The sequence below is a fragment of the Aulonocara sp. 'chitande type north' Nkhata Bay genome, linkage group LG12 (assembly GCF_057382095.1).
Source record: "Aulonocara sp. 'chitande type north' Nkhata Bay isolate Kocher_YH1m ecotype deep benthic linkage group LG12, A_spYH_male_GT1.1, whole genome shotgun sequence".
In the NCBI taxonomy this organism is placed as follows: domain Eukaryota; kingdom Metazoa; phylum Chordata; class Actinopteri; order Cichliformes; family Cichlidae; genus Aulonocara; species Aulonocara sp. 'chitande type north' Nkhata Bay.
The window spans coordinates 40,245,113-40,272,900 of record NC_141355.1 but is presented as its reverse complement, the minus strand read 5'-3'; the positions used below and the strand labels follow the sequence as shown (position 1 = coordinate 40,272,900).

The 27,788-nt window shown below is 47.5% G+C and overlaps 1 protein-coding gene across 3 annotated transcripts; it reads left to right on the top strand.

Moving 5' to 3' along the window:
- Positions 1 to 376: 376 nt before the first annotated feature.
- On the top strand, positions 377 to 27,788 carry LOC147318231 (far upstream element-binding protein 3-like). 3 transcript variants are annotated; one of them, XM_086257858.1, is made up of 19 exons: positions 377 to 517; positions 5,488 to 5,596; positions 5,932 to 5,962; positions 6,198 to 6,244; positions 6,808 to 6,879; positions 6,998 to 7,055; positions 7,132 to 7,294; positions 8,065 to 8,163; positions 8,728 to 8,829; positions 8,905 to 9,007; positions 9,616 to 9,716; positions 9,808 to 9,946; positions 17,443 to 17,603; positions 17,678 to 17,748; positions 19,470 to 19,555; positions 20,761 to 20,829; positions 21,019 to 21,090; positions 24,413 to 24,519; positions 24,608 to 27,788. In XM_086257858.1, exons 1-19 carry the CDS (start codon positions 425 to 427, stop codon positions 24,614 to 24,616), a joined length of 1,692 nt encoding a protein of 563 aa, XP_086113984.1. In that variant the 5' UTR covers positions 377 to 424; the 3' UTR covers positions 24,617 to 27,788. The 3 variants fall into 3 exon arrangements, with proteins under 3 accessions (XP_086113984.1, XP_086113982.1, XP_086113985.1); XM_086257856.1 differs by having other exon boundaries at positions 5,929 to 5,962; XM_086257859.1 differs by lacking the exon at positions 20,761 to 20,829 and having other exon boundaries at positions 5,929 to 5,962.

Here is a 27,788-nt window from a genome sequence, read left to right as displayed (position 1 = left end):
GGGTCATTTGTAGGTTCTCACGGGTCTTTGCGAGTCTCTGAGTTGGTTTGTGATGTTATTTCAGTCAAAGCTCTGATATATTACCAACGAGCATTAAGACCAGGATTCTTTATTAAAGGTCTGAATCTTTTTGGTCATGCTGAGCTTCCTTGTTTAACGGTTTGTGTTATTTTGTGAGAGCTTGCGCATCATTTGTGTTGATATCTTTGCTAAAGTTGTATTATTTGGTAGAATTGGTTTTAAAGCCAGCTTTTATCGTGTCCGTATGGCCACGCGGGCTCTTGCACTTTCAGTAGTTTCATTCGAGCGTGGTGCAGCTCCGGGTCTAGTTTTTCTCTCGGAGTGACACCTCTCGCCTCTTTCTTCAGAGCAGCTAACAGCGCGAGCTAATCCGGCTAACAGCTAACGGCTAGCTAGTGGCGCTATGATGGCGGAGCTGGTGCAGGGACAGGCCTCGATGAACCAGCCGGGGCTGAAGTCAGAGGGCCTGGCCGATGTTTTGCAGCGGGCCCGGCAGGTAACAACTCCACCCGGGCTCAGCCCACACCCGTTCCGGGCCGAATCGGGTCGTTTAGATCGAGCCAAAGCACTTTTATCGGAATTGTCCGTGTTTTGCTGCTGCTACTCGAACTTGTACCACACACACACACACAGTTACACTCACACACTCCGCAGCATGCTAACTAGCTAGAAGCAGCTCGGAGTTGGACTTGTGGCCGCTTGTGTAAACTTTTCCGGTGCTGACACGCTCCGGGAGAGAGTTTGGGGGGAGTTTGCCGAGCTGTCACCCGGAGGGGAGCGCGCTGGGACGGCGGAGGGGAGACGAGGGTGGGGGGGAGCGGGAGAGAAGTTTGGCCACACGTGTCACTCCGCCAGCGGGCAACCTGTTGGGCTGCGAGGGGCAGAAAGGACGCGGGTCACCGGGGTTACTGCGCCTTCTGCCCCCGTCGAGGGTCTCCTGCAGGCCGGGGGGTGTCTGTACCGAGTCCTAGCGGTTAATGGGGGAGACGGGCCCCCTCCCCCCCCAGGCTGCTGTTTACTGTAAGTTGGTTAGAAAGTAGGCTGGCGTTACGCAACAGCCTGAGAGCCATATACAGGCAGGAGGTGTGTCTGCGCCTATAGACAGACAGGTTCACCCTCCTGTGTCTGCGTGCACCTCACTCTGCACTTCTGCCTGCGTGCACCACACCTAAGAGTCAGCCTCAGGTAAACAGACAAGTGAGCGTGCCCTTTAAATTGGCACCCTGACCTCTGAGTGCCACCCCAGCCAATCACAGCCTGCTCCCCCAGGACTGACTGAAGAACTCCTCCAGGCACCGGTAACTTTCACCTGAAGACCTGAGAGCTCACAAAGTCACAGCGAGTCTGTCCGGCGATAGTTTCCCTGTTAATGGGTCTGTTTTATTGGACCAGAAACAAGCCAGTTCCACAGGTGTGTTCCTCCAGGTGTCACTGCGGTGACCTCAGGTGTGAGGTGCACGCAGTCTGCAGGAAGTTGGATCATTTGTGTTTTACTTCCTGTTAGTGTGTTGTCTCTTAAACTCCCTTAACTCTCAGCCACACTCTGTCACACTGGGTAAAAACATCCGTCACTGCCCGCTAACACCTGGCCTGGGGCGACGCTTGGTGGGCGATGCAGACTAACCAGGCGCAGTCCTCCGTGTACAGAGTGCTCGGCGACTTCCTGGCAACCACCAGTTGCTAAGGAAAAATGTGTTGAGTGGTTGCTGCTTGTCATCGCGTAGAATTGGTCATGAAACGATGCTTTACCAAAAACCTCGGTGCGATTGCTTTGGTTACCAGCACGTTGATTCGATCGTCTGTAGTTTACATGCAGCCAACCTGTCTGCAAACTCTCACAAAGCGAAGTGTCTCAAACGGGAAATGTAGAACGCTCGTCTTCAAAGTAAAAGCTGTGCTTTTTGTTAGTGATAAAGGATGACTTTTACTTTGAAGGCAAACGTTCTACATTTCCGGTTGGTGTCGCAGTGTATTTAGCGTCTTCCATCAGCCAGCTCGCTGATTTGATGGTGATTAGAATTCCCCCCCCCCAAGTCTGGTCAAAGTTTAGCTCCACCCTGTTCCTCTGATGATGGTTTACACCAAGCGAACCTCCACTAAAGAAACTGCAACACCTCCAGCAGATGGTCAGGAATCACACACTTCGCCTCTCATTTACTACGTAGGAAGTGATGTCACAGTGTTACCATACTGAACTGTGGAATCACTTCTTCTTTTTGAGTGCAAGTGCTGCTGCTGACCAATGAAATCATGCTCTGGAAATGTGTGCACTGGTGATGTTAGCTACGTTGTGCTAACTCACAACGTTTGTGTGTATGTGTGTCAGATGTGCAACAGATGTGTGAGACATTTAAAACGTGACTGGATTTTGAGGTTTGTGACTTGATGTTTGTGCTGTCAGCGTTTAGCTCCCTCTCGGTTTTTCGGCTGCTGGACTCGTGGCTGCTCTCGTGTTTTCTCTTAATGAGTAAATTTGTTGATGTGTTCATCCTGAGAGCAGTCAGCAAGCTCTTATTTTGAAAAGTCAGTTGTCGTTAACCAGTTGTCCCTGGTCCTTACGAGTAGGGCTGGGCGATATGACCCAAAATTCATATCTCGATATTTTTTAGCTGGATGGCGATATAAGATATATATCTCAATATTTTTTTTTTTTTAAAGCCATAAGTTAAGAACAAAAAGAGAGTTCTTAGTCACACTGTGTCCCAGATGTCACACGGGCACTTTTATTTACATACAGCGTAGATGTACATGAAAACATTACTCAAAAATAAATTATCAGCATTTATTAAATAATCATGCTCCATAAATAAAAGAAAACTGTTCTTTTTGTGCATAACAAAAAGCTCACAATTGTGCAGTCAAAATGTAAACTAACAGACGCTGAGCATAATAACAAAGAGACAGATTTCAGAGCTGCACCACGTCTCTGAACAGGAGCCATTTGTGGTCCTTATACACACACAGTACGTATCACTCCGCGAGGCTCCTCCCCGGTAGCCGTAATCATCCGACAATCCATCAAGCGGTGCAGCTCCGTAGCTTAGCAAAGTCATATTAAAACATTTTTTGACAGATTGCTGAGCGCTGTGTTCCACATAAAATCGGTTCGCGGTCAGTAAGCACAACCAGAATCCATACATAGGGCGCACTGTCGAGTTTTGAGAAAATGAAAGGATTTTAGGCCGTGCAGCCCGGTTAGCACGGTTAGCTCGCTAACACGTTGACGCCGTCCAGCCCCACGCACGGGGCGATCCGCGGTAACTCGCTAACGGAGATTTTCCGCTTTCATCTTGTCATTGCCTGCAGATGAAGCTATGGCGGAGGGGCAGTTGTGTTCAGTGAAGGAGAGGCGAGGCCGAGTAACGCAGTGTAGAGACAAAAGTGGACGAAAGAGAGGCAAACCTGAGGCTCCACAAGTATAATTATAACGTAACATAGACTATATCGATATAAACGATATTGTCACATCTTATATCTCGCATGAAAATATATCGATATTTTTAAAAAACTCGATATATCGCCCAGCCCTACTTACGAGTAAGTCACGACAGTCCTTCATGTCATTAGCAGCTTCTCGTCCTTTTGTTGGAGGCTTCTCCTCCTTTGTGCCGCACTCCAGGTGTGACGGTAACCTTGGTTCTGTTCTTCACACCAGAACCTGCAGCAGGTGAAAAATGGTTCATGAGCAGAACTGGGACCATTTGGAGAATAACGTGGAGAAGAATGAGTGTTCGAGCTCAGGAGAGGCGGTGGGGGAGCCTCTCCTGAGTGTGGAAATCTCACCACTAATGTCAGTAGATTGGAATTATTTAAGTTCTGTTTTCTTTCTCAAAGTTTAAGGGCATAATCTTCGCTGTGTTGGCTGCTGAAAGACAAACAAATCTAGCTGCTGTTGATCTCCAGTGAGTGTAGGCTTTCAGCCTGCTGTGTACCTCAACTGTCCAGGTGTGTTTACTCTGGAGGCTATAACACTGTCTGAGAGTACGATACGAGCTCACTTCTGTCCAATGACGCTGTTTCTAGCCTTTGTTTAGCCTCAGGTAGCTTCTGTTAGCTGCTGTTAGCCTCAGTTAGCTGCTGTTAGCCTCAGTTAGCTGCTGTTAGCCTCAGTTAGGCGCAGTTAGCCTCAGTTAGCCGCAGTTAGCCGCTGTTAGCCGCAGTTAGCTGCCGTTACCGAAACTGCCTTCGAAGTGACTATAAAATAGTTGGAGTTTGATGGCTGGTGAATAAAACCTCACACGATGTGAAATCACTGGGAAAGCATGATTCTTTAAAAAAAAAATATTAGCGTAATGTTAGCAGTTGTTGATGTTTAGCTTGTTAGGTGTCAGTTGACCAGAGATGGGAGGGTCACATGTCTAATCTCCTGACAATAAGTTAGTGCAGCATTATCAGGAGTAAATGAGCACGTTTAGTGTTAGAGCCCTGACCACAGTTCAGCAGACGAGGCTTGAGCTGAGGAGGAAGAGGACGACGCCTCCGTCAGGTGTCGGGTCAGAAACCTTTGTTTAAAGTTTGCACGTTTCAGCTGAGAGAGTTTCAACGGATTATTTTCTTTACTAGCTGTCTGCGGCTCACCTTTTACAGGTAATACTGTGAGGCTGTGGAGCACTGTGAACAGGTGTGAGCAGGTGCAGCAGACTGACTCCGCCCACTGGACTATTTTTACTGAGCAGCAGATTTTTCTTTAGTCTTTATCAGGAAAACACTCAAGGTTTCCTCTGTGTGCGTCTGTCTCTCTCTCTCTGTGTGTGTGTGTGTGTGTGTGTGTGTGTGTGTGTGTATTTAATAGTATTTGCAGTCTGCGTACCGTCAGTTCGTCCTCTGAAACAAACAGTTTTAGCTCCTCCCCCTAAATGGCAGCTGAAGTCTTGATGTCATTCCCTGGTTTTTTGTGGCCTTCTTTATAGTTTGATGAACATTTTCTGGGTGTTTGTGGTAGAAGAACATCTATGCTGGACCCTGAAGAAGATGATGGACGTGTTGAGGAAGGTTTAGTCTCCCAGGTAGAGTTGTGACGTTTGAGCCTCACGCCTTTAAAACGGCTCCACCAAATCTTTGTTCTTCACACCAACTGTAAACTTTAATGAGCTGCAGCTCTGTTAGAAATATCTGCGCCCAGTCAGTCGAGTGCGTCTGCAGCCAAACCGGGCGCCTTATTAGGAAGCCTCCTGGTTTAGGGAGTGAGGCTGAGCTGTGTCGGCCTCTGGAAACAGGCTGCATATGAAGACACGTCGGCCTGCGCTCGGGCGGCCGACCTGCTCTAAAGCAGAGGTGCTGTTGGACTTTCTGCTGACCTGGGACCAGTTTGGGGCCTAGTCTTTATCCTGCTGTGGTTTTGGACCTGTGTACTGTAAAAACTTTACTGTTCTAATTTTAGTATCGCTGTTAGTTTCCGGCCGCTCACGTGTGCCGAGCTGCTGTGAACAGATGCAGGTGTTACAGCTGTTTCTGCCATGTTCACAGATGGTGGGCAAGCTGGGCGGAGAAGGGATGTCTCACCTCAACAGCTCCTCAGTAAGTGTCGAGCCCTCGCTGTACTACCCGGGCCAGAAACGACCAGGAGAGGATGGAGGTAAGAGGCTCATACACCCGCACTCCACCCGTCAGACTGCTCAGTGACAGGACGGCCGTGACGTTCCAGCATTCAGCGAGTTCTTATGAAAACACTTTACAGGCCGTCTGTGGATGTAAGAAGGGAAACCTGCTGTAACTGCGGCCCGACTGAAGCTGCAGTGACGTCTTTTTATTTTGTTTAATAAACGACGGCGGGAGAATAGCGTGTCTGTGCTCCGACGTGTTCCCGTGTTTGCCGCACACGTCATGCCAGTTCGATTCTCGCTGTTCGCTCTGATGATCGGCGCCGTCACATCAGCCTGACGTCTAATCTCTGTCTCTGTCTCCCAGTAGGTAACCAGCTAGCAGCCATGGGGCATCAAAGGTACGACCCGCAGCTCGTATTGATCACACTCACACACACTCTCTGTGGTGTGTAATGATGCGTGTGCAGCTTCATATTCTTGTTTGCAAATCGACACGTGTGAGGTCGTGGAGGTGCACCTGTGTTATAGATCTGTCCTCCTGCAGTCTGCATCAGAATAATCACTTATTGACACACACACACACAGCCATGCGTGACCAGGATGCCGATGTGTGTGTTTCTGTGTGTGTTGCAGGGTAATCACAGAGGATTACAAGGTCCCTGACAGGATGGTGGGCTTCAGTGAGTATGACCTCTGACCTTTCGCTGGGCTCTCGAACCTTTACATAGAATATGCGTGTGAACCTGGAGCTGTTCCCCTGTACTGTGCTCTGCAGGCGTCCTGGTGTCTGTCTGTAGTCTCATTTCTAGCGACCAATCACATCTGAGCAGCCTGTGGCTGTGTGCAGGTAAACAGGGGGATGGTATTTGCATCGAAACCTTTCTCACAGAGACTAAATCCTCTCCTCAGCCAATGGGCTTCCAGTCTGATGGTAACCTGCTGTCTCGGCGTTTTTACTGAACCTTTCCTTTGACTCAGAACTGTGACGGTTCTGGTTTGTCTGGATGCAAACCCCATAAGTCAGACGTTAATGTCAGAACCAGAATGTGGGTCCGAGGCGCCGTTTGGCCTCAGAAGCCTCGAGCACATCAGCTGAGCCAAGTCTCATTTTCCTTCCCGGTACCTCAGAGGAAGCAGGCTGACGTCAGTGTGTTTGACCTGGAGTCACGGTCCTTTACTTACTGCATGTACAGAAGCAGCAGGTGGATGTTCCTCTAATTACGTCTGTCCTCCTCCACCTCAGTTATTGGCAGGGGAGGAGAACAGATCACCAGGATCCAGTTGGAGTCGGGCTGTAAGATCCAGATCGCTCCCGGTGAGTTCAGCGCTCCGTGTTTTTACGTTTCCTCGGACCACGGAGAGTCCAAACTTCTCCGTGGTCCCTTTGAATTAAACGGCCTGACGACTTACCTGACGCATGCGTGTTTCTGCAGAAGGCGGGGGTCTGATGGAGCGGCCGTGTTCTCTGACGGGGACTCCGGAGAGCATCGAGTGAGTTAGTGAAGCTGGCGGAGCTGCAGGTGAAGCGACGCTCCCGCTAAACTCTGTCACGTCTGGCTGTTTTCAGGCAGGCGAAGCGGCTGCTGGCCCAGATCGTGGACCGCTGCAGAAACGGTCCGGGTTTCCATGGCGATGGAGAGGGCGGGGCCTCGGTGCAGGAAATGCTGATCCCAGCCAGCAAGGTGGGGCTGGTGATTGGCCGAGGAGGAGACACCATCAAACAGCTGCAGGTAGATTCACGTCACAGGTTCAGATCAACGGGGGGGCTCTCGCTCAAGGAAGTGATGTCACTGCGAGAGGTGAAATGAATATGACAGCTGACATGGTTCCGCTCACTGTTGGGTCTGCAGACAGACATGTTTCCAAGTCTTTGAACTTTAGATAAACAAGTCTAGTGTTTCTTTTACATAATTATAATCATTTAATGACTCAGAGTTCTTTGTAGTTATTTTATGGTAAATGGCCTGTATTTGTATAGCGCTTTTACTTGGTCCTAAGGACCCCAAAGCGCTTCACACTACATTCAGTCATTCACACACACATTCACACACTGGTGATGGCAGCTACATTGTAGCCACAGCTGCCCTGGGGCGCACTGACAGAGGCGAGGCTGCCGGACACTGGCGCCACCGGGCCCTCTGACCACCACCAGTAGGCAACGGGTGAAGTGTCTTGCCCAAGGACACAACGACCGAGACTGTCCGAGCCGGGGCTCAAACCGGCAACCTTCCGATTACAAGGCGAACTCCCAACTCTTGAGCCACGATCAGATCGTTTTCACTTTCGTAACCCTGCTGAGGAGAGTTATCTGTGCTGGCTGGTGGAGTGTGTACGTCCTGTTTAGAGCGTTCGCCATGAAATCAGGTGTTTTCCTTTTATAGAACAAATCGTGACGATCGTGAAGCAGGAACGTTTGTAGGGTCAGGACTGAGGTGCCGATTGAATAACAGGGTTTCAAATAGCAGGAAATGTTAGTGATGTTAACTGCTCTGGTTTTCAGGAGCGAGCTGGAGTGAAGATGATGATGATCCAGGACGGCCCGATGCCAACGGGGGCCGACAAACCCCTGCGCATCTCCGGAGACCCGTACAAAGTGCAGGTACGCCGGCGAGTACTGTCCAGGAGTAATCGTTCTGCAGGACGATAACTGTGACGCAGACTGCTGATTTATTACTGAGCGTCAGTGAAGCAGGAGCCGTCAAAGGACGAGCTGAGGACACCTGGAGCCACGTACAGCAGCTGCGTCCTAATGAAATGAGACCATGTGACTATCTGCAGCTTATTAATACAGGGAAACTGACCAGTTACAATCATCTAAAAAACATCCTGATCTGATTCTTTTCACTACAGATTTGCTGTAAAGTGTTTAGTGAGGAAAGATTTACCGCTGAATCCACAAAGTTTGAGGACATCCTGTAACAGGATTTGTCAGTGGAACCTACGGGCGGATTCAGGGCTCTGATTTGTTGGATCTGTCATGGGTTCCTCCGAGGTCCTGGGCTGGTTCGGTTTAGATGATCCTTAAAAGATTTTGGCTTTCAATGACAAAAGGTTACTGATCGAATTGGAGACTTGAGGTCAAGCAGAAAGTTGGTAAATATTTCGATGCTTTTTAGTTCCATCCTTTGAGGCGGGGCTAATCCCGGGCCGTTTCCTCCTGCAGGCAGCGAGGGAGCTGGTGTTGGAGGTGATCCGGGAGAAGGACGGAGACTTCAGATCGGGTCGCAGTGACTTCGGCGCCCGACTGGGAGGAACCAGCCTGGATGTATGACTTGGGCAAACAAGCGTTCCTGGGATGGTTGTGTTTAGACGCCGTGCTGATCTCTCCGTCTGTCCTCAGGTTCCCGTTCCCAGGTTTGCTGTCGGCATTGTGATTGGCAGAAATGGAGAAATGATCAAAAAGATCCAGAACGATGCAGGGGTCCGGATCCAGTTTAAAGCAGGTGTGTCATGCTTTGGCTCATTACGTGCTGAATCTTTCTGAATGTGAGCTTCGAGTCCGCTTCGTTCTGCAGCTCCTATCATCACATCATCCATGAACACCAGTGAGCGGCTTCCACCATGATGTGGACGCGTCAGCTGCTTCTCTGCACTTTCCTGCTTCATCATCTTCAGTGCCGTTATTGTGAACGTCATCCTGGTTTCATCTCTGTCATATTTAAAGCTGTTAGTTTGTCCGGCTGCTTTTGGAGGAACAAACGCTCAGATTGACTTGACACACTGCCTTTCTTCTGACTAGCATTAGCTTACTAGTTGACTTCTTGATGGCTACCGTAGCAGCTAGCTGGGAACCGTTAGCTTGCTCTTTAACTTTGTCCCCATTTAATCCTCTGAGGCGACGTATTTCTTTGCAGGTAAGCTAGCTAGCATTAGCAGAGAGACAGCTCAGGCTGGTTAGTCTGATTTTGTGTTCACACCAGTTTAATCCACAGTTCAACTGGTCAGTGTGAGTTAATCATTTTATTACAGTGCTTGTTTACACAAGTGTAGAAACAGATAAGCAACGGACTTTCTGTTCACACTGCTGAGGATTTGACCTCTGACCTTTTAGATGATGGTGTCAGTCTAGAACGTGTTGCCATGGTGATGGGTCAGCCGGACCGCTGTCAGCATGCTGTCCACCTCATCAATGAACTCATCCAAACAGCACAGGTAAACACACACACGTTGGTTTTTCTTCTGAGCGGGGACCTTTGTTTATGTTCTGCTTCATGGGTCCTTTTACATGTTGCTGTTTTCACAGGAACGTGATGGTTTCGGTTCAGCCTTGCGGAGCGGGCGGGTCAGAGGTCGTGGTGATTGGACTATGGGCTCTCCTGGCCCCCTACAGGAAGTGACATACACCATCCCTGCTGACAAATGTGGCTTGGTCATTGGCAAAGGTAGGAAACTGAGTCTGCTTAGTCTGGTTAGAAAACTGAAGGTGAGGAAGACGTTCACACTGCTGTCGTTTGTGTTTACCAATGTGTTTACATTAATGCAAAGGTCAAGGTTCAAACGGGTGCCTGAAAACCTTGAATATGCTTGGATTTCAATGTTGTCTGTTCAAGGTTTGAAATGTGCGCCCTGCATGACCGCACTAACATGCTGCAGGTTTTAATGACAAATACAAATCATGGCTCAGATAACAAGGGTGCAATCCGCCTGAAACGCCTGCAAACAGGATTTGCACCTTTTCACACTGGGGCAGTTTGTGTAAGTCCGAGTGAATCATTTTCCACATTGTGTGCGTTACTCAAGATAATCATAACAATTATTATTACTATTTTTGTAGCTAGCAAACTCGTGAGATGGATGATTGACATGCACTGAGTGTGATGCCATACAGCAGCGCCAGTATAGCAGTTAGTTACGGTGATTTATGGAACATGCTGTGAACTCAGACTGAATACGGTTGTTTTCCCCCTGAACAGAATAATAATAGAGCGTGTCTCGTTTTTAAACACAATCTAAAGATCACAGCAATCTGAGGAAGTTTCACTTTAATCCACGTGAACGAAGCTACGTTAGCTCATTGCAGCAGAAACTGCGCGACGTGGATTGGATGAGTAACATGATAATGATCTTATAATCCTGTCACTGTGCGTCTTATTTTGGTGTTTTGGTCCTGAGTGTTTGTGCTGTGAGCAGACGTCCTGCAAACATCAGTGAGACACATTTTAACCCCACAGTACCAACAACAGGCGGCGCAGCCTCATTGACTCTATTTAAAAACCTCTTACAGCCCATCAACCTGTGTGTTTGTGAGAGAGTTGGAGGTCAAGAGGGTCGAGCAGCAGCCTCCAAATTAAAAGCCACAAAGAAGAAGATGTCAAGTGCAGCGTGTTTAGACACCATATGGCCTGTTTGCGCGCGCACACACACACACACACACACACACACACACACACACACACTCTTACTTTGCACCACTTTAGAGGACCCCGTGTTCGTTTCCTCTGATGAATTCTTCGTGCTGACAGTCCCCCCACACATTCAGACCTGCTGGTTGTGAGGAGCAGCCAATCACAGAGGTGGAGGATGAAGTGAGGGGCTGCGCCGGCCCTGATGATGGGTTATTAATGCAAAACTACTGAAACAGAATCCAAGAATGAAACAAAAGAAGAGGTGACCTTTAACCTCTAATTATCAGGGTTATACTCGGGGTCAGACTCAGAGCTGATCAGATCTAGCAGGCTCCACTGTGTTCATGTGGAAATGAGGTTCAGTATGGAGGTTGGCCCCGCCCCTCCCCGCCCCTGGTTCTGCTGGAGGTTTCTTCCTGTTAAAAGGGAGTTTTTCCTTCCCACTGTCGCCAAAGTGCTGCTCATAGGGGGTCATATGATTGTTGGGTTTCTTTGTATTATTGTAGGCTTCAGACTGACAGCAGCAGCTCTGAGTCGACACAGGTCCTCCTCCTGGTCTCTGCCAGCAGGTTCGTGTTTCCTGTCCTCATCTTGACCGTCCTGCTGGGACCAGCTGTACCTGTGAAGCCCCCCAGGCTCCGCGGCTAATTACACAAACTGAAATTTAATTTAATAATTTTCCCAGAATTAAGCAAATCAGATAAAATCCTCAAGTCAGGTTTAAAGTTAAAGTCGAGGTTTTCAACTTCCATTTATTTAAACTAGAGCTGGGCGATTTTTTTCATATCACAATGTTTTTTTCATTTCAGGCGATAACGATATCTATCACGATATAAGCCAAATAACTATATTTGTAAGATTTAAATGTGCCGTTGCTCACACGTAAAATGTGAAATAATCAGCAGCTTGTTTTGATTTAAATATTTATTTCCCATAATAAGTTCAACAGGGTAGATGTACTTAAGGAACATGAGACTTTTTCAGATAAATAAAGGCAAATATTGCAAACTACACAAAAGGCAGCCGCTAAAGCGTTTAAGTTTCAAAACAGAACAAACGAAACAGACTAAACTGTCAATTCCACTTAGAAACAAAATATTAAACGAACGTTGTTCCTCTCACACGCTCCTGCACACCAAATCTGGAACTACTGTCCATCATGTGTCGTCCTTTTTATCTACCTCGGGAATTTACATCGGTCATTGTAAGTGCCGTTTATATTCCACCACAAGCGGACACGGTCACCGCCTTATGCGAGCTGCATGAGGCACTCACACAGCACCAGACACAACACCGGGACGCTGCGCTTATTGTGACGGGGGACTTTAATAGCGCCAACCTCAAACGCGCAGCGCCGAACTTTTATCAACACATCACCTGCCCCACCAGGGGTGAAAGGACACTGGACCACTGCTACACTACAGTCAAGGACGGCTACAAGGCACAATCCCGCCCCCCGTTTGGCAAATCTGATCACGCCGCCATCTTCCTCATGCCAAAATACAAACAAAGGCTGAAACAGGAAGTTCCGGTTCAGAGGAAGGTCGCGCGCTGGACGGATCAATCGGTGGCCGCGTTACAGGACGCACTCGATGACGCAGACTGGGGCATGTTCAGAAACAGCTCCGACGATGACGTCAACGTGTTTACGGAAGCGGTTGTGGGATTCATCGGGAAACTAGCGGATGATACCGTGGAGACAAAGACTATCACAACGTTTCCCAACCAGAAGCCGTGGGTGGATAAAACCATCCGCGACGCTCTGAGATCCCGCACCGCTGCCTACAACACGGGACTCATGACGGGGGACATGGACCCGTACAAAGCCGCGTCATATCATGCCTGATGTCATGATGTCATGAAGACATCATGCCTCGTCCCTGTACCAAAGACGCCTCGTCCCAGTGGCCCCCAGGATTACAGGCCCGTGGCACTGACCTCCCACATCATGAAGACCCTGGAAAGGCTCATCCTGGACCAGCTGTGACCCATAGTAAGACCACATCTGGATCCCCTTCAGTTCGCTTATCAGCCTCGTCTCGGAACAGAGGACGCCATCATCTACCTGCTCAATCGTGTCTACACCCATCTGGACCAGCCGGCGAGCACTGTGAGGGTCATGTTTTTTGACTTTTCCAGTGCTTTCAACACCATCAGGCCGACCCTCCTGGGTGATAAGTTAGCAGCGATGCAGGTGGATGCTTCTCTGGTGTCCTGGATTGTTGATTACCTGACAGGAAGACCACAATATGTACGTCTCCCACAGTGTGTGTCTGACAAGGTGATCAGCAACACAGGGGCACCACAGGGGACTGTCCTCTCCCCCTTCCTCTTCACCCTCTACACCACAGACTTCAGCCACTGCACAGAGACCTGCCATCTTCAGAAGTTTTCTGATGACTCTGCGGTGGTTGGATGCATCAGCAGGGATGATGAGACAGAGTACCGGGCTGTGGTCGACTCCTTTGTCACGTGGTGTGAGCAGAATCATCTGCAGCTCAACGTGGCAAAGACCAAGGAACTGATCGTGGACTTCAGGAAGACCAGGAAACACTTGACCCCTGTTTCAATCCAGGGGGTCAGTGTTGACATTGTGGAGGACTATAAATACCTTGGAGTACACATTGACAATAAACTGGACTGGGCTAAAAACACCACAGCACTTTACAGGAAGGGCCAGAGTCGTCTCTATTTTTTGAGGCGACTGAGGTCCTTCAACATCTGCCAGAAAATGCTGAGGATTTTCTATGAGTCTGTTGTGGCCAGTGCGATCCTCTATGCTGTTGCATGCTGGGGGAGCAGGCTGAGGGTCGCAGATGCCAACAGACTTAATAAACTGATCCGTAAGGCCAGCAATGTTGTGGGGATGGCGCTGGACTCCCTCAAGGTGGTGTCGGAGAGGCGGATGCTGTCCAAGATAAAGACAATGTTGGATAACACCTCCCACCCACTCCATGACATGTTGGTCAGTCACAGGAGCTCGTTCAGTGAGAGACTGAGATTACCCATGAAGCACCACTGAACGACACAGGAAATCATTCCTGCCTGTGGCCATGTCCCTGTACAACGCATCCACTTAACACACTGTTTGCTGCTACAGCTACACATGTTTCTTTTTCAGCTATTTATTTATAAGTGACTTATGTATGTATGTATGTATATATATGTATATATTGTACTATTCTTAGTTAGCGTATTGTCTGTCTTGTCTTAATGTTGGTTTAAAATGGAGCACTGTAACAAAAAATAATTTCCCCCAGGGATCAATAAAGTATTCTGATTCTGATTCTGATTCATATAACGTGCGGAGGGCGGTGAAAGAGGCGAAGCAGCGCTACGGGAGGAAACTAGAGTCACAACTCCAACAGAGTGACTCTAGGAGCCTGTGGCGGGGACTAAGGACAATAACGGACTATAAAGCACCAACAACCGGTATGACGAACGCGGCCGTGACTCTGGCAGACGAGCTGAACACTTTCTATGCTCGCTTCGAGGCTGCAGCTAAGGTCTCCAACAATGCTAGTGTTAGCGGCGCTAACGGCTGCAGACAGGAAGATACTGCCAGCACCGGAAACGTGCTCGTCATCTCCGAGCATGAAGTAAGGAGAGCCTTCAAGAGAGTGAACACCAGGAAAGCAGCAGAACCAGACGGCATCCCAGGTCGTATCCTAAGAGACTGCACATACCAGCTAGCTCCTGTGTTCACTGAGATATTCAACATCTCTTTATCTCAGTCGGTGATCCCCACATGCTTCAAAGAGTCCATCATTGTTCCTGTCCCGAAGAAACCCCACCCTGCTTCTCTCAATGACTATCGCCCTGTAGCCCTCACCTCAGTAGTGATGAAGTGCTTTGAACGCCTGGTCAGAGACTTCATCATTTCTTCACTACCAGACACACTGGACCCACTACAGTTCGCTTACCGTCCAAATCGTTCCACAGACGATGCCATCTCTCATCTCCTCCACACATCACTCACTCACTTGGACACTAGAAGGGGGAATTATGTTAAAATGCTCTTCATAGACTACAGCTCTGCATTTAACACCATAATTCCCTCCACACTCACCACCAAGCTGGAGCATCTGGGACTCAGCTCATCTATGTGTCAGTGGATCTCCAACTTCCTAACTGGCAGACCACAGGCAGTAAGGATGGGCGGACATGTCTCAGCCTCCACCACTGTCAGCACTGGAGCCCCCCAGGGGTGTGTTCTGAGCCCCCTGCTGTACTCTTTGTACACATATGACTGTGTGGCCACTACCAGCTCCACCACCATCATCAAGTTTGCTGATGACACCGTCGTGGTGGCCTGATCTCTGATAACAACGAGACGGCCTACCTGAAGGAGATTAGGAATCTGGAGAACTGGTGCCAGAGGAACAACCTCCTTCTAAACGTCAGTAAGACAAAGGAGCTGATAGTGGACTTCAGCACTAAGCAGGAGAGGAACTACCAGACCCCCGTCATCAACGAGTGCCCAGTGGAGAGAGTGGACAGCTTCAAATACCTCGGAGTTCACATCACACAGGACCTGTCATGGTCCTGTCACATCAACACCGTGGTGAAAAAGGCCCGACAGCGTCTCTACCACCTCAGACGCTAGAGAGACTTCCAACTGCCCTCCAAGGTGCTCAGGAACTTTTACTCGTGCACCATAGAGAGCATCCTGACGGGAAACATCTTAACCTGGTTCGGGAACAGCACCATGCAGGACAGACGAGCTCTACAGAGGGTTGTGCGGTCAGCTGAGCGCACCATCCGCTCCGAGCTCCCTGACCTGCACTCAATCTACAGCAGGCGGTGCTGGACCAAGGCCAGGAAGATGGTGAAGGACCTCAGCCATCCCAACAACAGACTGTTCTCTCTGCTGAGGTCAGGAAAGCGATTCCGCTCCCTGAAGACCAACACAGAGAGACTGAGGAGGAGCTTCTTCCCGCAGGCGATACGGTCTCTCAATCACACCACCACACAGTACTGACCCACACATACAGTTCTTACACACACTGGACTTTCTGGACATTGTTTTTGCACAACACTGGTCACTATATTCTTCATTTCCGGTTAATACTTGTACAGCTGCTGTTATTGTGTATATATTTATTTATATTTATATTTCTTCATACATTCTTATATAGTTCTATATTGTGTATTTTGTTGTACAGTTATTTTATTTTCAACTTTAATTTATATATTTTATCTTATTCTTCCCAGTTAAATTTACCCTTCATTCTAATTTGTGTTGTACAGTTATTTCATTTTTAACCTTAATTTATATTTTATTCCTTCCTAGTTAAATTTACCCTTTTTAATTTTTCATATTTATTTCCTATCTTATTCATAGCCTTTTCCTTTTTTGTTTTCTTTAGGTCACGAGCAGTTGTCCAAGCATTTCACTACATATCGTACTGTGTATGACTGTGTACGTGACAAATAAAATTTGAATTTGAATTTGAATTTTATTACTTCTAAAAATAAATCTTAGTTTGTTTTACAGAAGATCAGACAAAACTGACTAACTTTTGTCAACATCAACTAAACTGAGAACTAAAAGGAAATTCTCGACCTCTCCTTGTTGTATAGCTGAGCTTTTCAAACAGCTGTAACAGTTACTAGTCTGACAAAAGCCGAATGACGAATCAGCGCTTCCAGTCAGAGACTGAGCTGCACCGCTTTATTGTATTTCCAGACTTGCTTTCGGCACATTTACAGTGCAGCTGCTCTGTTTTTGTCAGACTTGAAATAGCAGAAATACCTTCACACTACGGAGCTTCTGTGGCTCTTCCGTTCGACAATCTCTCCGGCGTTGGAACCATCGTCTGTTTTCTCCTCGGTAACCTTCGGTCGCGCTCTCGGCACACTCATTTCCTCCGTTACCCGGCGGCACGGCGGCTGGCTGCTTCCCAAACAAATACACATGTGCAGCTTGGCACTTGTGCTGTACGCAACAAGTCACGTGACGTGACACTGCGGCTGTGATTGGTTCGGCTCTGCGCTACTTAATTTGGATTGGCTGGGTTTTTTTTTTTTTAAGAGGACAAGAGCGGTGAGGTCTATCACAATAGTTTAATTTTTCTATCGAGAAAAAGTTATTTCACAATACATATCGTTATCGTTCTATCGCCCAGCTCTAATATAAAGTCACATAGACCGACATGTCCAAGAGTGCTAAGCTAACCCAGCCATCGAGGTCATCCCCTGATTCCATGCAGCATCCTGCAACATGATTTTACTTTGAGTGTAAACACATTAAAATCCCACCGATGAATGAAGCACGTCTGTTTCTGTCAGAAACAGCAAAGAACAACAGGGTCTACTCTTTTCTACTCTGAGCGCTTCTGAGCGTCTGTCGGACGCTCCCAACATCTTCATCCGATGGTTTCCACCTGAGCTTTGTCGCGTTTTCCCAGCAGTGACACCACTGAGCCCTGCTGAAGGACTCACCACCTCTGCACAGTCCTGCTGACCCGGGGCCGCCCCCGGCGCTCATATTGATCAGCTGTGTGAATGACACCTGCTGTTTGTGTCTGCAGGTGGAGAAACCATCAAGAGCATTAACCAGCAGTCTGGAGCTCACGTGGAGCTGCAGAGGAACCCCCCACCCTCCACTGACCCCAACACCCGGGTCTTTACCATCAGAGGCACCGCCCAGCAGATGGACCTGGCTCGCCAGCTAATAGATGACAAGATCGGGGTATGTAAAACAAGCGCACCTCTGTAGATGCTTTATCTCGAAGAACGAGCGCTGACCTGCGTCTCCTCCCACAGGGTTCGGGTATCATGAGTAACGGAGGGTTCGGCTTCAGCCCCTTCACCCAGGGTCCCGCTGCACACCAGAAGTAAGAGTCCTCAGATCTTAGCGCACGCTGCCGTCACACAGCACATACGTCCGTGATCCACGTCCCTCAGAAGCAGGAAGGACGCTGCACCCACGGAGCGAGTCCAGTCCATGAGTGGGCGGGGCTGCTTTGGTGTTCTTCTACAGCGGGGGTGGGGAAGTCCAGGCCTGCAGCTTTTAGATGATCGCAGCTGATTTAAAGGAGCTCCTCAGGCCTGGAGTTCCCCACCCCCGCTCTGAGTCTGAACATCCTGTTGTAATGATAGCCAGCTGCGCTCTGATTGGCTGACTGTTAAAAGGCATTGCTAACTTCACTGCAGGTAAATGTGATACCTAACAGGTAGTTTCAGGTAACCATGGAAACTAGGGCTGGGTATCGTCACTGATTTCTGGAATCGATTCGATTTGAATCAGGGAAATTTTGCCTCAGACAGTCAGAAATATTATAACTCTGATCACTTATCACTGCGTATCTATATTTTTATATCTATAAAACAAAGCTGACACTGTGGAGGGTAAAGAGGGAGGGAGGGGGGGAGGGGGAGGGAGGGGGGGAGAGCTGTGCATGAAGTGAGATAAGATAAGATAAGATAAGATAACCTTTATTAGTCCCACACGTGGGAAATTTGTTTTGTCACAGCAGGAAGTGGACAGTGCAAAAGTTATGAGGCAAAAATTAGAATACAATAAGAATAAATACAGTACACAGCTGTACAGAATAGAATAAAATACTATATACAGTAGAATAAAATAAAATAAATATACAATAAGATAAAAATAGAATACAAATACAAATACTATATACAACTGAGTAAAAATACAACGATGACAGAAAGGATTATTGCACTTAGTATTATATCGTGGTCGAAGCAAAACAGCAAAACTCAGAGTGAGTTCATGACGGTGTTTATGTGGAGCGTAGTTTGGATCAGGTTCAGAGATAAACTAACAGCTTCAGAATCGGCGCAAAAAGGGCGTGAACACAAAGCTCGACCCGCCGAAACGTCAGAGTCAGCGAGCTGTCGGCTTTCAGCCCCGAGCGTGTCCGTGCCGTCGGTGAGAAAGTCACAGCTCGCTGACTCTGATGCGTCGGCGCTGTGTGTTCACGTCTCTGTGCAGAGTCGTGTTCCTGCTCTCAGTCACTGTTTCAGCTGTTTGGTGGTTGTTGAAATGTTGTGAGGCTGAACCTGAGATTCTGGCGTTTCGGCCAAAATAAAATCGATTCAGGATTTTAATGAATCGATTTCACGCCATCCAAGCCAGAGTCGATTCTAATCGATGATCAAAACCCTAATGACGTGACGTTCTCTAAACGAGCAGTTCCACGCTCTGCCTCAGGGGGAGTGAGGGCGGAGGCCATGTTTGCTGTGGGCGTGCTCCGTGATGACGCCGTGTGATGACGGTTCATGGAGAATTTCAAGAGCTACGAGTGTGACCTGTTTTCCTGTGGTCACGATGAAAACCTTCGCGGTCCACACACGTGACGTTTCCACCTCCAACACGACCACGGCAGCGCCGCAGGCCCGTGTAAGTCTGAGGCAGCTGTGGGCGTGGCTGTGGGCGCTCCGCCACATCAGCTGATTCGTTTAACTGTCCTCTGCATTCTGTCGCGTTCGTTTGTCTAACGGCCTCATGCTGAGACGCTGATGATGATGGACATGTGTGTGTGTGTGTGTGTCTTTGACTCAGCCAGCTGTGTGTTAAACACATGTTTTTATGCAGCTGTGGGAGTGGGCAGACCTTCCTGACCGGCGTCTGGGGAAACACCTACCAGACCAGCTGGCAGAACCCAGGACAGCAAGACCCAGGTACCACACACACACAGACACACACAGACAGACAGGGACGGACAGGGTCACACACACACACACAGGGACACACACACACACACACACACACACACACAGGGACACAGACACACACACACAGGGACACACACACACACACACAGGGACACAGGGACGGACAGGGACACAGACACACACAGGGACACAAACACACACACACAGGGACACACACACACACACACACAGGGACACACACACACACACACAGGGACACAGGGACGGACAGGGACACAGACACACACACAGGGACACACACACACACACACACACACACACACAGGGACACAGACACACACACACAGGGACACACACACACACACACAGGGACACAGGGACGGACAGGGACACAGACACACACAGGGACACAAACACACACACACAGGGACACACACACACACACACACAGGGACACACACACACACACACAGGGACACAGGGACGGACAGGGACACAGACACACACACAGGGACACACACACACACACACACACACAAACACACACACACAGGGACACAGACACACACACAGGGACACACACACACACAGACAGACAGGGACACACACACACACAGACAGACAGGGACACACACACACAGACAGGGACACAGACACACACACACAGGGACACAGACACACACAGACAGACAGGGTCACACACACACACAGGGACACACACACACACACACAGGGACACACACACACACACACAGGGACACACACACACACACACACACACACACACACAAACACACACAAACACAGGGACACACACACACACACACACACACACACACAAACACAGGGACACACACACACACACAAACACAGGGACACACACACACACACAGAGACAGACAGGGACACGGACAGGGTCACACACACACACACACACACACACACAAACACAGGGACACACACAGGGACACACACACACACACACACAAACACAAACACAGGGACACACACACACACACACACACACACACACAAACACAAACACAGGGACACACACAGGGACACACACACACACACACACACACAGGGACACACAAACACAAACACAGGGACACACACACACAGCCTTTGTTTAGTCTAGAAGCTAAGACTTGTGTGTGTGTGTCCCTGTGTGTGTGTGTGTGTGTGTGTGTGTGTCCCTGTGTGTGTAGGTCACAGTATGGCTCAGACAGGACAGATGGACTACTCTAAAGCATGGGAGCAGTACTATAAGAAGCTAGGCAAGTCAACAGACGCACACACAGACAGACACACACACAGACAGACACACAGAGCTGTGACAGAAACATATTTTGTATATGAATGTGTGATGTTTATGTATCTGAGCTCCGAGCAGTGACATTGACTGTGTGTGCGTCTGTGTGTGTGCGTCTGTGTGTGCGTCTGTGTGTGTGTGTCGGTGTGTCCAGGTCAGCAGAACCAGCCTCAGAGCTTGATGACAGACTACAGTAAGGCCTGGGAGGACTACTACAAGAAACAGAGTAAGACGTGTGTGTGTCATGTGAAGCTCAGTGCTGGGAAGGTTACTTTTAACATGTATTACACTACAGATTACAGATTACATGCCCCAAAATGTATTTTGTAACGTATTCTGAATACTTTGGATTAGTTAATATATTACCTTGTTTTTTACAACTACATGAATGTCCTATTGCTGTGTGATTTATTACTATTACTGAAGGTTACTCTCCACACCAATACCAGCTAGATGTTTAAATCTTAATATAATGAGTAACAGTAGGTGGACATTAGGTAAGGCTGTACTTTTTGCAGCGATCTCGTATAGAAAACTATTCGGCGTGTATATACAGTGGGGCAAAAAAGTATTTAGTCAGCCACCGATTGTGCAAGTTCCCCCACTTAAAATGATGACAGAGGTCAGTAATTTGCACCAGAGGTACACTTCAACTGTGAGAGACAGAATGTGAAAGAAAAAAAATCCATGAATCCACATGGTAGGATTTGTAAAGAATTTATTGGTAAATCAGGGTGGAAAATAAGTATTTGGTCACCTCAAACAAGGAAAATCTCTGGCTCTCACAGACCTGTAACGTCTTCTGTAAGAAGCTTTTCTGTCCCCCACTCGTTACCTGTATGAATGGCACCTGTTTGAACTCATCATCTGTATAAAAGACACCTGTCCACAGCCTCAAACAGTCAGACTCCAAACTCCGCCATGGCCAAGACCAAAGAGCTTTCGAAGGACACCAGGAAAAGTATTGTAGACCTGCACCAGACTGGGAAGAGTGAATCTACAATAGGCAAGCAGCTTGGTGTGAAAAAATCAACTGTGGGAGCAATCATCAGAAAATGGAAGACATACAAGACCACTGATAATCTCCCTCGATCTGGGGCTCCACGCAAGATCTCATCCCGTGGGGTCAAAATGATCATGAGAACGGTGAGCAAAGATCCCAGAACCACACGGGGGGACCTGGTGAATGACCTGCAGAGAGCTGGGACCAAAGTAACAAAGGTCACCATCAGTAACACACTACAACGGCAGGGAATCAAATCCCGCAGTGCCAGACGTGTTCCGCTGCTGAAGCCAGTGCATGTCCAGGCCCGTCTGAAGTTTGCCAGAGAGCACATGGATGATACAGCAGAGGATTGGGAGAATGTCATGTGGTCAGATGAAACCAAAGTAGAACTTTTTGGTATAAACTCAACTCGTCGTGTTTGGAGGAAGAAGAATACTGAGTTGCATCCCAAGAACACCATACCTACTGTGAAGCATGGGGGTGGAAACATCATGCTATGGGGCTGTTTTTCTGCCAAGGAGACAGGACGACTGATCCGTGTTAAGGACAGAATGAATGGGGCCATGTATCGTGAGATTTTGAGCCAAAACCTCCTTCCATCAGTGAGAACTTTGAAGATGAAACGAGGCTGGGTCTTCCAACATGACAATGATCCAAAACACACCGCCCGGGCAACAAAGGAGTGGCTAAATACTTTTTTGCCCCACTGTAAAACAGGTCCGCGGCTCTGAACCGTAGTAAAGGGACCTCTGGCTAATACGTCGGGTTCGTGTCGGGCTCGTAGCTGAAAAATAGCTTTACTTTGTTGTCTGGGTCGACTTTGCTAGCGAGAGACAGAGAGAGGCGTTGAAAGACTCCAACGGAGCTTATTGTTTCAGAGGAAACACGAACACAGCGTACAGTCGAGTCTTAATAGCTTACTTACAGCTGGACTACACTGCCCACGAGGCTACATTCTTCAGGGCGATGCCTGTAACACTCTGCCTGTTGCCTTCTTATTAAGTCATTTTTTGAACAGTAATTTTTAAAAATATTTCTTCATGTCAGTATGCGGCCACATGTAGAGGTGACGTGGGCCGTGAGATTGAGACACAGACATTGTACTCTGTTACTCACCAACACTGGTGACGCTTCAGGCTGTTCCTCCGTCTCAGAAAGAAAAGTCACTTCTCTGCGTTTCTCTCTGAGCGGCTGTCAGGTGTGCTTTACAAGTTGAGCTAAAGAACAAAGGTAGGCGTGCACAAGTGTGTGCGGGGCAGCAGGCAGCTGACAGTTCCTGTTTTTACCTGTGCTGCTCCTGCTCAGGGACATTTGTAGTGTGAAGGTCAAGTTTGGCCTCATTGCATGTAAAACTATGGGCTCAAAATGTGGTCATAAATATTTTGTACTTGTAAAAAAGATTTGTGTGTGGACTTAGAAAAAAAACCCTGCAAGTTACAAGTACGGATTTTGACCCTATTTTTCTTCCTTTCATCTGATTGGTCCATGTCATGTCAATCACAAATGTAACAATCCAATCAGAGAGCAGATGGGTTTGGCTGTCGAGGGGCGCTTTTTTTGAACTGCAGGTCTTTGAAGGGAATAAATGCCCTTTTACATGCCAACCCAGCGTTTTCCTTCATCACCACGAAGGAAAACAGTCTGTGGCCGTCCGAGTTTGGTGATTTTTGTGTCACAGGTCTACGTGTTTAATACAGGGACTTCCACAGCCTTTTCAACAGCGCTGCGGACCGCGGGGGGGGGGGCAGTGTTTTGTAAATGACAGTCTTCATCACAAAGTTTTCTTCGTTATGAATTAGCATACATGTTTTTATTGAACATTTGAAGAACCAGCAAAAAAAACCAGAAACTCTTGTAGAGGACATAAAGTCAGAGATAGAAAAGACAAGGAGCAGGTGCATCTAGTACAGGTAGAGCTGCTGCAAAAACCCACAGAGCCCAGCAGCCAGCGCAACAAATTCTGGATCCTTTGCTTTTAGTTAGCAGTTAGCATTAGCAGCACATCCTGCGTCCGATGTGAAAGGACTTTTATGCTGCGCACTGTGACTCACAGCAATGGTCCCGGGTCAGCCCTGACTTTGTGTTAAACTAATCCTAAAGTAATAATGTATTTCTAACCACTGATATACCACAACTTTATCCTTTCAACAGCTGCTGAAAGTTAGGGGACCTAGCTGCTATCGGATATTTATATAGCGATCCTCCAGCTTCAAACGGTATCACCCTTCAAGGACCTGCAGTTCAAAAAAGCGCCCCTCCGACAGCCAAACCCATCTGTTCTCTGATTGGATTGTTTAATTTGTGATTGACATGACATTGACCAATCAGATGAAGGGAAGAAAAATAGGGTCAAAATCCGTACTTGTAACTTGCAGGGATTTTTTGGCTAAGTCCACACACAAATCTTTTTTACGCACACAAATCTTTTTTACAAGTACAAAATATTTATGACCACATTTTGAGCCCATACAAAACCAGCTGATTGATGAACAACATCACACTACATGCGTGTGTGTGTGTGTGTGTGTGCGTGTGCGTGCAGCTCAGTCGTCTCAGCAGAGTTCAGTGCCAGACTACACTGCAGCATTAGCAGAATACTACAGACAGCAGCAGCAGCAGCCCTACCTGTGGAACCCCGCCCAGATACAGGTAACACAGGCGCCTTCTGCTTCACAGCGATGTCCTCCTTCCGTTTGTCACGACGGCTAAATGTCACTGTCACTTCCTGTCTCCTCAGGATCACTAGAGGCTCCTCCCTCACCGGCGAAGGCCTCGGATGGTTGTCGATGGCGTCCGAATCGGGGTTTCCTAGCAACGCTCTGCCGCTTCCTCCTCCTTTTGTAGAGAAAAACTAAGGATTAACTGAAAAATCACGAACTTTCTTTCTGTTTTTTAACCTTACAAAGTCGATATTTTGTCAGGCAGATGTTTTTGGACTAGCCTCCGGTCTCCCGCGGTGTAGACCTGGTTTTTCTTTGTTTTTATTTTTTATCAAACTTGAATTTCAAGATGTATCCGTGTGGCTTTGAACAAAACGAAATCCAGTATAATCTATATTTTGTCTAGTTTTATTTTCCAATAAGAAAACGGTATAAGGCTTAGCAGTCTTGAGTATGAAAATCAGATATTAATATTATTATTATTATTATCATTATTTTGGTTATGATAATGTTTTAAAGCATGCGTCAGGCTGTGTGTTGACTCAGTTTGTTTTTTATTTTGGCATCAAACCGTTTTAATGACATCGGATGGAAATGTAAAGTTTTTGTACTAAATCTGCTCGCTGGGTCTGTTTCTCCTAATTTTACCTGTTCAGTCGCCAACTTGGAGGTGCAATGATGCATTACTGTTTTCTTTTGGTTTGACCATAGCTCTTATTCTTGTATCTTTATAGTGATTTCTTTAGGTTTTTATGATGTAACAATGAATAAATAGCGACTTGTATTGCGTTGTCTAAAGCCAGATCTCTCTGTGGTCTAACGCTTTGTATTCTCACACGATTTAACCTCCAGTCACCGCCACATTTTCCTGCCTCCGCTTTTATGACCGAGTCTGGGAAGATAAGTTTTCTTTGAGTGAACTTTATTATTGTTGTTGTTGGTCGCATTTCTATTTTCTGATTTGTTTTTAGAGGAAATTTCAGGAGCTGATCAATGAAGTTATCGATTCCGTGTTAGCTAAACAAACGTGTGTGTTACCTCAGCTGTGTGAATGTTTCTGCTAGCTGTGCTTCGTTAGCTAAGTGGTGCCTGTTAGCTGAATGTAAGTAAATGGAAATGCTGTCCGAGCGCTACGTTAGCTGCTGTGGGGTTGTTTGTTTTTTTCTATGCGCACGTTACAAAGGCTAGCTGAATGAATGTGCTAACTGAACACCGTGCTTGTCTGTTGTGTGTTAACCAGGTGTCGGGTAGGTCTACAAAACCACGTTCCCAAAATTGTTCTCAAGATCATTTATGCCTAAGGTCACATGTTCCCAAAGTTGCTTCCCAGTTTCCAGGTTCCTAAGTTCTCAGGCTTCTTTGTTCCAAGGTTATATGTTCCCATTTTTGTTCCCTAGGTGCTTTATGGTTAAGCTAACCTCTAAGCCTCGTTTCCATCTCAGGAAGCGCTAAGCTTATTTCAAGTTCCCTGACATGTCGGGCAGTCTAACTAAAAGCCATACAGGGAACAGAAAATCCCTTTCACAGGTTCCAGCAGTCGTCACGTTGTGTGGCTAACGACTTACATTACGTATAGCTGTGGGGAACGTAGCAGTAGTGACTGTTTGGGAACTTGGTGTTACTCTGCGCTCGTGACGTGTTGCACAGACTGTAAATAACGACTAATAACATTTAACCTGATGCAGATCGTGGAGATTTTGTAAACATTTTAGAGGAAAAGTATATTAGAAAAGTAGAGCTGTACGGGATAATGTCTGAACGTGGAAGCATGAGCTCTCACACTGTTACTGCTAAATGGTGTAATCTGATGTGTTAGCAAAAGGCCAAAAACAGCGTTTCTAGGCTGAACGTCCATCTGTCTCATTCAACCGCATGACTAGCATGAACGAGTGACTCTGTAAATACGACTTTAATGTTCGTTAGCCAAACAAACTAGCCGGCTGCTGTACATTAGCTGTATGTTCTGTTTATATTAGGGCTGGTTTACACTTCAAAATAAATGTACAATTGTTTTGTTGCTGTTTTATACTTGCACAGATTGTAAATGTGTTTTTTTGTTTGTTTTTCAAACGCAGCCGGACTTTGAATCTACTGATTAGTTTCTTTAGCGTTAACATGCAGTTAGCAATAAAATTATTTTGTGCATAAATTCACATTCATTGATACTTTTTAAAAATGTGCTCATCTGTACATGTGCTACACTTAGCGTTAGCACTGTTGAACGTTATCAGCTAAGCAAGTAGTAAGGATTTAATCTGTGTGTTAGCTGAACGTTTAGCTAAACTTTGCGTGCGTGTTAGTGTATGTATGCTAGCGCTGTGTGCTGTTATAAGTTTTGTTTGTTAGCTGAGCGTTTAATGAAAATGTGTGCGTTTTGGCTCACTTTGTGCGTCGGCTCGGCGCTGTGTGCGTGTTGGCAGAGCAGTTCTCTGAACGTTGTGCGTGTCGGACCACAGAGAGGTTTGTCTTGTCGAGGGAGATCTGGTTGTCGTTGAATCAGTGCTTCTGCTTCGTGTATGTGTGATGATGATGATGATGCTGATAATAATGACGATAATAATGAGTTCTCCTGTTCAGGGGTCTATTTAAATCTGTTATGAATATTCATTTTGTCGATGTGATGATATGGTTTGTGTAAATTTCCACTCTGGCGGGTGCTCTCCAGTTAAAATGTACTTTGTTAAAGATGATATTGTTTAATTCACGTGTCGTGTCTAACCGAAGCTGAATATGTGTTATATTCTCAAGACTGCTAGGCTAACTGTCTCTCTCTCCTTGCCTGTTCCCGTCTGGATGCCGCCACCTTCAACACGCCTGTAATTGGACCAGACGAGCTGAGCGTTGTCGTCGCAGGCGTGTTGAAGTCCCGCAGCTCGTTGTTGTGGCCCCTCCGAGGCGTGGGGAGCTATAGTGAAGGGGTTAACCCCCCCCCCCCCGGAGTTGTTAACGGTGGAGCGGACGCCGGCCTGGTGTCCGGTTCTCGCAGCGTCTCAGGACCTGAACCGGACACGACGCTCGCTCCACTCTGGCCTAGAACTTCCCAGTCCCGATCCCGGTCCTGAAGGGGGGACGGGGAGCTTTTTGGTTTTATGGTTTCTGTTGTTTTTCTAATGGACAGACGTCCTAACTGTAACCTGCAGATTTTTCTATTAGATTCTATTGACAGATAGAGTTGTGTATGAACCCGAGCCACGAGACTGTCGGTGGTCGAGGATGATGATTAACATGAGGGTTAATAAATGGGCTCATTCTTTCTGA

What these genes read in the sequence shown, in the direction of transcription:
- LOC147318231 (XM_086257856.1), top strand. Translation starts at nt 425, where the DNA reads ATGATGGCGGAGCTGGTGCAGGGACAGGCCTCGATGAACCAGCCGGGG. An exon ending in GGGACTCCGGAGAGCATCGA is followed by an intron (nt 7,056 to 7,131) that starts GTGAGTTAGTGA and finishes GGCTGTTTTCAG; the next exon opens with GCAGGCGAAGCGGCTGCTGG. An exon ending in GGTCCCGCTGCACACCAGAA is followed by an intron (nt 17,749 to 19,469) that starts GTAAGAGTCCTC and finishes GTTTTTATGCAG; the next exon opens with CTGTGGGAGTGGGCAGACCT.